Below are 12028 nucleotides of genomic sequence, written 5' to 3'. Positions count from 1 at the left end.
ACCTGAAATATCGTGTACATGATGCAGCTGAGGGAACGGCCTCCGGCGCACTCTGACACACAAAAGATGTTCAGACCCCACTTGTTCAAGTTCTCCAGTTCCTGGCAGAGTTGGAGGCCAGAGGTCAGGAGCCCACAAGACCCAGGGCCAAGCCCCCAGCCACTTGGGTCAGAAGTTCCTCTCGGATGATCTTGACCCCTCTCGACTCTTTCCTAGCAATTCACAGCTCTGGCGTGAAAGTAGCACCATTATTGCTCACCCAGCGGCGGCGTGCTCAGCGGCACGGGATTTACCGTCCGTCTCTTACCGGCCGGAAGATAACAAAGCAACCACGGCGACTGTGTATTATTGAGTGATTATTATCTGCCGAGCATTACACTAAGTGCTTGATCTCATTTGGTTGGTTTGAGAACCAAAGCCCAGAGGAGTGATGAGACCTCCCCAAGACCTTGTCTCCCACGAGTGGCCAAGCTGAAATGTGAACTTCCCTAGGCTGACCCCAAACTGCTCATCAGCGCCAGGGGGAAAGGAACACGGCCTAGTTTTCCATGTCTTCCCAGAACCCTGAACAGTGCCAGCACACAGTAGGTGCTCAATAAATGCTGGGTGACCGAAGGCGGCAGTCTAGTGCCGGCTGGCAGGTTACAATAAATGGCAACTAAGTGAGCCAACAAACATGCACCACGCACCGCGTCCACTGTACAAACCCACGTGGGAGACCGTGTTTAGGTGTGACCAAAGAGCCGGGGGCTGAACCCAGGTCTGGCCGGTAGTGGATGCTATGCGGGTTCTGCCCAGACCCCCTTCACTGACTGCTGCACTTACCCCCCACCAGCTTCGACTGTTGCTTACCAAGACTCACATTGCTCTGTTCTCCAGAAAACTGCTCTTGCCCCTACAGGAGCTACATGGAGGAGGTAATGCTGTCCACTCTGGGGGCAGCCCACAGCCGATCACTGACACAGGGGTACGAAAGTCCGGCACTCTTGCCTCAAGGTGGGCTCAACTCTGTGGTGGTATTCACACTGCAGAGCTCCTCGAGGGGTCAGGCTGAGGCCAGATTCTAGCTGACGCCACCTCCGGGCTTAGCTCCTTCCTATCCTGCTTCCTCTAACTCCCCCTCTTCTGAGAGTCTCATAACCCCAGTACACCTGAATCCTCATTTCAGACCGACCCAATGCCCAGTCCTTGTCTGGGCCCCAGGAGACGCCTGTTCCTCTCTAGTGCAGCCCCTGCTGAGCCGCCACTCACTTGGGCCAGGAGCTCCTCTTGGTCAGTCTTCACCCCAAAGCGGGGGATGCTGGAATCATTCAGGCTGCTGCTGTGCCTCAACTTCTTCACCCCTGTGATCTGAGACATGGGCTGGAACTGCGGCCCAGGGGGCGGGGGCTGCTGGGAGGGTCTCTGCCGCGGGGCTGGCTGTTTTTCTCGATCCTTCATTGTGGGTGATGGAATCTCCACTTCATTCTGCTTGTCTGCAGAAGATGGACGAGAGACAAGCATGAGCACCCCACAGAGATGCCTTCATCTGGCCTTCAGTTCTCCCCTGCTCCCCACCATGCCCTGGGAAGGCTCACTCAGGAGGGCAGATCCCTTCAGGGTGTCATGCTGTTGGTTACTTATAGGCTGGAAACCAGAAGGAAGGTAGGAATTCTTCTGGGAGGTGGTGGGCAGGAGTGGGGACCCTGGGGTGGGCCCAGAGCTATGGGGTGGCCCCAGTCTGATCGCCAGGTTTGGCAGGGGAGTGGCATGGGAAGTCAGGAAGCTGGGTGGGGATACTAGAGAAAGTCGCTGCCTGGCCTGTATAGGCAGGGAAACTTCTCGGGCAGGGGAGACCCCTCTGTGGTGACTAAGAGTGCTGGTGGGGGTGGAGAGCACTGGGAAGAGGGAGGGAAGGGTAGTCTCTGGCTCCATGAACCGCCCCCACCAGCCCACCCCTTTGACACCAGCCGCCTGGGGGCCAGCCCCAGGAGCCCTCTTCCTGAGCTTTCAAGGGCTTCCAGAGCCAAGCCGGGGCCACCCATTGTGACCTGGGGCCCTGCCAGTCAACAAGGCCTAATAGGGGTTATTTGCATGCTGTGCTCCCATTGGCTGGATCTCAGAACTCTGCGCGGCCACACCCCCATTGGCGGGAGCATTTGAAACTCTGAACCCTTCTCTCGAGCTCCGTGCAGGGCCGTTCTCCAGAATTTGGAAACCTTTGGTGATAAATTGAGAAGGTGAAATTATCCTGTGTTTGTGGGAGATAGCCTCAGCTTGGCCTCTTGGGTTCAGAGATTAGGACGAGTTGGAGGTCCCCATGAGCTTGAGGGTTCTAATGAGTTTGAGGTATTCTGTATAACTGTATTGGGTCTGGAAAGTTTGGAGGAGTCCACTGAATTTGAGGGTCATATAAAGTTGGGTGATTCTACTGAAGTTGGGAGACTTTTCAGCTTGAAGGGGTTTTTAAAGTTTGAGGGTCTTTTCTGGGCTCTTAAGAACAGCAGTTCCCTTAAGTTTGAGAACCCTGCTGAGGGTGAGCATCTCTCTTGGGTTTGCGGGATCTCCTGAATTTGTGTGTGTGTGTGTGTGGGGGGGGTAATCCAAGTTTGGACATTCCACTGAATTCGGGGAGGCTTTCAGCCTGGAGGCATTTAAAGTTTAAGAATTCTATTTGAGTTTGTGGGTTTCTTGGGGTCTTGAGTTTGAAAGTTCCATTGTGGTTCCGCTGAGTTTGGAGGGGCTTTTCTGCTTGGAGAGATTTTTTTTTAATGTGGAGGTTCTATAAAGTCGACATCCCTCTGAGTTTGGGGGGCATCGAGAGTATGGGAACTCTTGAGCATGGTAACATTGATCTTTGGGGAATTAGGAGTCAGGGTCCCTTGGGCTAATGTCAGCAATTGGAACTGCGGTCTGGGGTAGCCCCCTCCAGTCCAGGCGTGCAGCCTCCCCACAAAGTGCTGCCCTTCACTCACCCAGGAATGTGGTGGAGATGTACTCAGAGACCTGGTTTCCTGACCTGCTCATCTCTGACAGGTGTGTGAGTTCACGGTTTAACATCCTCTTGAACTAAGGTGAAGGAGGCAAGAAGGAAGGAATGATGGGGAGACAGGGCATCAGAGGGTGGGGGTGGTCAGCCCCTCCCCAGAAACTTCTGAAGACCCCACGAGTCCCTCCTACTTCTCTGTTCAGCCAACAGAGCCCTCAGCAAGCTGCTAGAGGGGAGGGGTCAGCCCCTCCCGCCCTCCCAGGTCTGGATGGGGGCTCCAGGCTTAGAAGTCCGGGCTCAGCATACCCCTCCCTTCCTGAGGAAGGGGAGCACCCCTTCCCAGACTTCCTCCTCCTCCGGCCCAAAAGGAGGAGCCAGAGGGGCACCTGTGGAAGGGAGGGGCTCCTGCCTAACAGTGAGCCAATGGGGTGTCAGGAGAATCCCATCGCCATGGTGATGGGAGTCTCCTTAGCAACTCCCCCTCCAACCAGCTACAGAGCTGGGGGAAAGGGGGGCAGTCCGCAGGCCCCTTAACCCTTGCCTTCCCAGAGCTACCCTGGCCCAAGTCTTCCCAGATATGGACCCCACTCCCAAGGCGTCCTGGCCCCCAGCTCCCAACCCAGTTTGGAAGGAGAGAATACAGTCTCTCCTTTTCAGGAGAGAATGCAAGTTCTGGGTGAAGAGAAGGTTGGGCAGGGGCAGGGGAGAATAGTGAGCTGAGGAAACCTTGTTCGGTCACCCAGGGGAGGGGGGTTCCCATCATAGTCCCCCTCCCCCAACCTCAGAGGGGTGGATAGATGCACAGATGAATGGAGTAGACACAGAACCAGGCCTGGCAGTCCCTCCTGGTCCCTCCATGCCACTTCACACAAGCGTCTGCTGTGACATTGTGCATGGAGGAGAAAGGGCATTGGTTCCCCGCCCCCAAGCTCCACCAAAGCACCCCCAAACCAGGAGCAGACTCCGTCCAGAGAGGCAGGAGGGACACTTGGACAGGAAGGGTAAGCTCACATAGCCCACACCAGGATGGGGTGCTTACTCCTCCCAGTGCTGCCAGAGACCCCAGTTGCAAAGAAAGATACACATACACACACAAGATGGACCCACAAAGTCACACAACCACACACAGAGTCACAGACTACCATCTCACACAGTTTTACACAGCTACAGACACACAAGTCAAGGGGCATACACAATAAGGCAGTCACTGACACTTGGGGTCACACGCCCCAGAAATCACACAGCTCTGGGCTCACAAACGTGTCCCAATACACACCACCACAAACAGAGCCATATGATCTCAGAGAGGGCCACATCATGACCCAGGCAAATAAGTATATGGTCAGACGGCCCCACACCACTGCAGGCACACACACAGGCGAGTGCTGACAGTCACACCCAGCCAGAGACCCACATCCCCAGCCACCCACTCTCCCTGCCCAACCCTGGGCCACACACAGAGACAGACAGTCACAAGGTTTCATGTTCAGGCCACACACGTGCACAGCTGCACACACCAGCCCAGACCAGGGGCTGGAGGATCCAAGGTGGGAGGGCCAGGGCCGAGTCTCCTGCCCATCCCCCACCCCAAGTTCCCCTACCTGGTCCCACCAGCCCACCAGCCACGGCTTGGAGCAGGTCTCACAGAAGAAATCCACCAAGGGCATCTTGAAATCTTAGCCCCGCTTGGGGCTGCCGCACAGAGAGGCTGGGTTTGGGGAGTCCCGGGGTTAATAGCCACTGTGTGTGGGGGGGGTTCTGGGCAGGTGGGCAATGCAAGGGGGAGCCGCGGAGGGGCCTGGGCCAGCCCAGCAGGGCTGGGGGCTCCCCTCCCCTCCGCGCTCCCAACAGCAGCCCTGGTTACATGGTCTGCCAGCCCCTGGCCCTGATGGGCCCCCCCGCGGCAGCGGCTGGAGGCGGCCTGGGACCCCTGCCCATGAGGGGGCAGGGCGAGGGTCCCGGGAGGTGGCTTCGGAGGCTCTGGGCTCCGTGTGCGCGCCTGTGTGTGTGTGCGTGTGCGTGCTCACTGCAGCACTGGCAGGCTGCATGCGACGTCAGGTGGTGCCGGGGGTGGGGGGGCGTTAAAGGGGCATCCAAGCCCACGGGCCTAAGCCAGGATCAAGGTAGGGCTGCCAGGGATAGACAGGAAGGCACACACACCCTCCAGAGGACATGTCCCCTCCATGGACACACCCAGAGTCAAAGACACACACCCAGACACTCTACACATTCATAGACACACAAACAGTCTGAGACACACCTTCCACACCAACACACAGGCAAACACACACACGGTCACAACTCTGATGTCCAACACATTTACAGGTAGACAGTTGAGCATACAGGATGTAAACACCTTCAGACACACCCCTTCTAAAAACAGAGACTCAAACCCAGACGTGGAGACACACACCTAGGGAAAATCACCTAGATATACCGGACACACTTAACACACACTCAACACACCCACAGACACACTTTCAAACAAACACAAATACCCATGTGGCCTTGGGCACAAACAGACCCTGAGAAATCCACAAGGAGATGCTCACACTCACACCCATAAATACACACACACACCTTCGCAGAAACACACCCGAAGACCTACATTTAGAGATAGTCACATTCTCAGATGCTCAGTACACCCTCAGAGACACAATCACCCTCAGACTTGAATGTTCCCAGACAAAACTCCACCCACAGGTGTAGGCACCCCCCCAACACAGACTCCTCCACCTGCAGACTCATTTCCTGATAGGCATCCTCCCACGAGGGCTACCGCCATGCTGCACAACTCCAGAAATATCATTCATATTGCCTGCTTTCTGAATGGTCCCTCTGGAGTTGTGCAGTACACAATCTGCACAGCTGTACATGGAAGCCTTGCACCCCTCCCCTCCCGCAGCCTGGCAAGCACACACACGCACAGAGTCACAAACACGTGGAAATACACACTCAGATTCATTCCTAGACCAACTCACACTTGTGAACAAACATACATACCCTCTGGCACAGGCCCACACACTTACAACCCAGTACAATTGCCTGTGCACACCCATACATCCTCCATAGGTACACATCTGCACACCACTCCTGACTTCCTGACGTGCCCTCTTAAAACCTCTCCTCACACCCCACCTTGTGCTGCAAATGTGTAGTCAACAAATTGACAGCCACACAGACCCACAGTCTCATATACACTTGTAGACTCTAGCATAGGACAACCCCCTCTAAGATAGATGGTTGTCTGCATACAGATGTACAGACACCCACACCCACACACATTCACACACACCAGGCTCCCCCCACCCCTGGGAGAAGTCAGACTCCACAGGAACAGGCACCCTAGGCAGCTGGTCCAGCCTAGGGATGGACTCCCACCTCGTAGGCCCCCATCCACAGATTGGCCCCGCCCCTTCCAGCCCCGCCCCATGGTTAGCCCCGCCCCCGGCCCCCGGCCAGCAGCTAGCCCCACCTCACAGTCCCAGGGAATGGTCCCACCTCTTTGGCCCTATCTAGAAACTGGCCCCGCCCCTATGGATGGCCTCACCTACAGGTCCCACCCAGCAGTTGGCCCCCATCCTCAGGCCCCCAGGAGGGGCTGGTTCCGCCCTGCTGGCTCCAGGCCCGCTCACCTTGTGAGAGGCCATCTCGCTCACGGAGCGGTAGGTCTGCATGGTCTCCAGCTGTTCGAGACACCAGTCCAGCTCCTCCAATGTCTCCCGGGCCAACTGCTGACATGTCTCTTCTGGAGAAGGGGCAGCACAGGTGGTGACCCAGAGGCCCCAGCCCGTGATGATGGGGGTCCACCAGGTGAGAGGGGTGCTGGGAAAGGACAGTTAAGACAGCCACCCCAAGTGAAGGGACCCCCTCCCCCTACTGGAGCAGCAAGAGAGGCCCTTTCCCAGCCCCTGGGCTTTGTTACCTGACAGCGTGGCCTTGCAGACGGGGGTTGGGCCGCCCAATGGGGACCGTCTGCAAAGAAATGGGGCTCCAGCATCAGCCTGTGTGCCCCCAGATTCCTGCCTCCCCCTCTCCATGAATAATGCCGATTTTCCTTTCTCTGAGCGCTGTGTCCCATGTACTCACTCTGCAGCCTCTCACAGAGAGACCCATGAGGACCCATTTTACAGATGAGGAAACAGGCTCAAGGAAGTGACTGATCAGAGGTAGGGACAGGTCCTTTGTCTCCAAAGCTCCTGCTTCCTTGAGCATCTCTCCCCTAACTCCTGGAGGGACCAGCAGTTCTCAGCCATGCACCTGCTGCCACATAATAACTACTGCTATTTAGGGAGCACTTACTATGTGCTGGAAAATGTCCTCACACTTCTCTATGTATTATCTTTCAGACTCCTCATGGCAGGTGCTATTAAATTCCCATTTTATGGAGGGGGAGCAAAGGTACCACAAGATGCTATTTGGCCAGAAAGTTGGCACGGGGGCCTGCAGTGGCCCCAAGGCTGGGGTAACTGGCTACCCTTTGCCTCACCACCATGTGTCTGGACCCCTTGGTCTTTATTTTTAAGTTTCTGTCTTAGGCATTCAAATTGTAATGGTTACTGGCTTAGAGGGAGCTGTTGCCTGAACAGAGGCTCAGAGAGGTCAAGTTCCTGCCTGAGATCACACAGCAGAGCTACGAGTTGAACCCAGGTGTGCTTAGCCTTATGATCATGAGCGTTGGGGCCCAGCCTTGACTTACTTGTTGCTGGGAATGGGCACATTGGTCAGGAGTGAGAAGTTGCTGCGAACACTCCGGAGACTGGCCAGCACCTGGGATAGGGAGCAGCAGTGAGGAGAGGGAGCCACCTGGAGGGGCAGCTGGGGCTAGGCTAGGCTAGGCCCTTGTCCCCAAGTGTGGGGGAGGGTTGGAATCCTTTCCCTCCTTTTTTTTTTTTTTTTTTTTTAAGATTTTATTTATTTATTCGACAGAGATAGAGACAGCCAGCGAGAGAGGGAACACAAGCAGGGGGAGTGGGAGAGGAAGAAGCAGGCTCATAGCAGAGGAGCCTGACGTGGGGCTCAATCCCATAACGCCGGGATCACGCCCTGAGCCGAAGGCAGACGCTTAACCGCTGTGCCACCCAGGCGCCCCTGGAATCCTTTCCCTCCTTAAGAGAGGGGTCTTACCTGGGCAAAAGGTGTCACAATGAGGTCCTCAGCGTGCCTGCAATCAAGGACAGAGGCAGGTCAGGCATCCTCACAGTGGGACACCCACAGGCCTGGGTGGAGAAGGGTTAGGGTGCCAGAGAAGCAACTCTCTAGAGTGGACACTCTGTGGGGGTTGGGCCTGGGGAGGTTGGTGGGCTGGGAGGGGAGGCTCTAACAGGTGAGGGCAGAAGGCACTTACACCTCCCAAGGGTAGACACCTGTAGGGGCTGGTCCCGAAGGAAATGGTGGTCAGAAAGAGGAGCTCACATGGGTGGGCAGGGAGGGAGTGTGCGGAGACAAAGACAATGGCCATAAATACACTGCCAGGGCTGGGCTTGGTGAGAGCAGTGGGCAGGAGGGGGTGGGGAGCAGGAAGGAGTCAGGGGAGCTGAGGTGGGTACCTGGATGGGTAGGGCCAGGGCTGGAGGATCCAGTGAGAGGGGAGGGGGCTGAGCAGGTCTGGGGGTGCTCACACCTCAACAGGTGGTCGTGATAAGAGGGGCTGGCTTAGGGAAGCCTGGAGGGGGGGAAGGAAGAGGGGGCTCAGCCAAGGTGGACAGTCTGTGGAAGAAGTGGCAGTAGGGAGGGACTCAAGTGGAGTTCCCTCCTTGTTGGAGAGACAGGCTGAACGGGGACAAGGCCCCAGTTGCCAATGGGTAGGAGTGGCCTTGGGCAGGCTGGGTGGGTGGGACTGAGCCCTTGGTGTGGGGCTGTTTACTTTTCACTGGAAGGGAGAGGTGGCCCCAGGGCTTGGGCAGTGTCCCCACTCCCTGCTAGCAAGGGCAGCTCATGCTGGGAGCAGGCCTGGAGGGTGAGAAGGGGGTGCTCACGCCTCGCTGGTGACCGAGGAGTTCCGGGACATAGTTTTGGGGGACATGTCGTAGTCGCTGTCCGAACGGTACAGGAAGGACTCCCGGCGCTGGCTGGCAGCGGCCCCAGCATGCAGCACGAGGCCCGGGCTCGCCTGCGAGTCCAGGGGGCTGCGGCCAGGAGATGGTGTGGGCCCATTCTCTGCCTCGAAGCTGTAAGGGGATGGGCGAGAAGAGAGGTCAGGGGGGCTGCGATGGTACTGGGGAGGTCAAGAGGAATAAGATTACCAAGGAAATTCCTGGTAGAGGCAGGAGGGGCAGATAGAAGGCATTAAAGAGAGACAGATACCCCAAAAGAGATGGGAGACAGGGAGTTGCAGAGATCAAACAACTATTGAGTGCCTTTGTGAGCCAGGCTCTGTAGAGGTGCTGGGGACACAGCAGTGACCAAGACAGACCACCATCTGTCCTTCATGGACATGGGGAGGGCTGGACTATAAACAGGTTAGCCTAGTGGCAGTGCACACCCCAAAAGTGTGGGGGCCTTCTTGGCTCTACTCTTTACTTGAAGCTCAAGTCTATTCAGAATCTGTCTACTTCGCACCCCCTCCTTGGTCAGCCCTGCCTCGTTGCTTGCCTGGGCCAGTGCATTTGTCTCTGCCCTGGTTGCTGGCTCCTGTCTTTGCCCCTCAGTCTGTTCCCCTCCACTGTGGCCAGAGGGAGCCTGTGAACACTTGTGTCAAGTCACATCCTTCTTTTGCTCAGATGCTTCTAAGGCTTCCAGCTCACCCAGAGCAAAAGCCAAAGTCCCCACTGTGGCCCACAAGGCCCTGCCCCATGACCCCCCAGTTTACCCCTCACTCACTCTACTCCAGCCACAATGGTGGCTCCTTGCTGTTTCCTAAACATTCCAGATACATTCCTGCCTCAGGGCCTTTGCACAGGCTGTTTCCCCTACCCAGATCTCCAGTGGCTCCTCCTTCACCTCCTTCAGGCCTCAGCTCAAATGTCGTCTTCGCAGGGGGCCTCACCTGACCAACACATCTAAGATCTGAATCTCTGCCCTCATATTTTATATTTCCCCTCCTTAAAAAAAAGAAATACTACTTACCTGACATACTCTATATTTGACTTCTTTACTATTTGCCTTCCTTTCTAGAATTAAGCTTTGCAGAGCAAGGATTTTTGTCTGCCTTGTTCACTGCTCTATCCCTTGCGTCAAGAAGATGGCCTGGCATATGGGGGACACGCAATTAACATTGAATAAATCATAAAACGTAATGAATGAATATATGAACTGGATTGTGCCATGCACAGAATTAAAAACCAGGTGGGTGACGGAAAGTTACTGGGAGGTGATTTTAGCTTCTGTAGTTGAGCCAGGCCTCTTTGAGAAGGGGACATGTGAGCAGGGCCTGAAAGATGGTCAGGAGGTAGGAGAAAACACTCTGGGGGGCGGGCAGGAAGAGCAAGTGCAAAAGCCCTGGGGCAGGATTTGGTTTTTGTTTGAGGACTAGCAAGGAAGCTGGTGGGACTAGAGTGGAGATACAGGCTGTGATGGAGACACAGCTACAGAGAGAGGGGAGGAAGGCTAGGACCCCAGCCTGGGGGCACTGGCAAGACAGAGATCCTCAGGACGAGGCAGGGAGGTGCTGGCTCTGCCAGTTCCCAGAGGTGTGACTTGAGGGGACGTGGCTGAATTTCAGTTTCCTCATCCACAAAACGGGGACAAGCACCACCTCCCTCAGCTCATCCAGGTGACCAGCGTGAACACAGGGACAAGGCTCAGGATGGCGCCCAGCACAGAGCTCAGGAAACACTGGCAATCGTAACTCAATCAGGCCCATACACCCACTTGGGCAGTGAACTCAGCAAGGCCGCCGATACTGAGAACTGAGGATGTGTATAGGAGCTATGTGCCTGCAGCATACTGTGTGGCCTCGGGAGGGCCACGGCCCTCTCTGGGCTGTTACCCTGGTGTTAAAGTGAGGGGGTTAGACGGGTCAGCCGACTTCAGGCTACGCTCTGGTGGGTGCAAGGGGGTAGGGGAAGGAAATGGAACCCTCCCTTTTCCAGTCCTACCTACTGAGAATCAGTGTAAGATTTTATTTGAATGGCCCTTCTGTTAAGTAATAAGTCTAAAGTCTCCTAGAGTAGGACAGCCGAACCAGCATCCATATATTAGCCTTTTTGGTGGACCAGCCCTGGGGGAGGGGTATAGGGAGGGACTTTGTTGACCGCACTTTACAGATGAAGAAACTAAGGTCAGAGAGGAGAATGGTTAGCTCTGGGTCACACAGCAAGAGCACGGTGAGGTCCGAATTCAAACCCAAGTCTTGTAACCCCTCAAATGCCACCCTCTGCCTGCTCAAGCCCCGTTCGAGCACATTCCTACTATTAAAGCAAATGTTCCGAGCAGACAGGCAGCTGACGCCAAAGGCAGGGTGATGCTGGGGGCCCTGAGCAACCAGGTATTCCAATTTGAGGAAAGAAATCAGAAATTTTATTTTTTTTTAATTATTATTTTTTATGTAGGCTCCACACCTAGTGTGGAGCCCAACCCTGGACTCAAACTCACGACCCCGAGACCAAGACCTGAGCCGAGAGCAAAGAGTTGGACACTTAACCAACGGGACCACCCAGGCACCCCAGAAATCAGAAATTTTAAACAGGCAAAAATTCAAACTTAAAAAAAAAAAAATTCAAAAAACTTCATAAAAACTCTGAAAACTTCTGCTCTGCAAAAGACACTGTCAAAAGAATAAAAAGACAGGGGCGCCTGGGTGGCTCAGTCGTTAAGTGTCTGCCTTCAGCTCAGGTCATGATCCTAGGGTCTTGGGATCGAGCCCCTCATCAGGCTCCCTGCTCAGCGGGAAGCCTGCTTCTCCCTCTCCCGCTCCCCCTGCTGGTGTTCCCTCTCTTGCTGTGTTTCTCTCTGTCAAATAAATAAATAAAATCTTAAAAAAAAAAAAAAAGAGTAAAAAGACAAGTTACATACTAAGAGAAAATATATGACAAAGAACCTGTATCCCGACTATATAATGAACTCTCCAAACTCAATAAAAAGAAGACAAGGAATTCAATTTAAAAATGAGCAGAGGTC

At 55.1% G+C, this 12028-nt stretch overlaps 1 protein-coding gene across 1 annotated transcript in view; it reads right to left on the bottom strand.

Moving 5' to 3' along the window:
- Positions 1-12028, bottom strand: part of PDE4A (phosphodiesterase 4A) — a 39230-nt gene that overhangs the window by 6930 nt on the left and 20272 nt on the right. Inside the window, 8 exon segments of the mRNA XM_026481383.4 lie at positions 3-101; positions 1252-1475; positions 2955-3048; positions 6604-6716; positions 6894-6943; positions 7668-7738; positions 8096-8132; positions 8947-9138. Of these exon segments, the coding sequence (XP_026337168.1) occupies positions 3-101; positions 1252-1475; positions 2955-3048; positions 6604-6716; positions 6894-6943; positions 7668-7738; positions 8096-8132; positions 8947-9138 (880 nt within the window).

The sequence above is a fragment of the Ursus arctos genome, unplaced genomic scaffold (genome assembly GCF_023065955.2).
Source record: "Ursus arctos isolate Adak ecotype North America unplaced genomic scaffold, UrsArc2.0 scaffold_14, whole genome shotgun sequence".
Classification (NCBI taxonomy): Eukaryota; Metazoa; Chordata; class Mammalia; order Carnivora; family Ursidae; genus Ursus; species Ursus arctos.
Note: the sequence above shows the minus strand (reverse complement) of the source record. Positions and strands in the feature narration are given on the sequence as shown.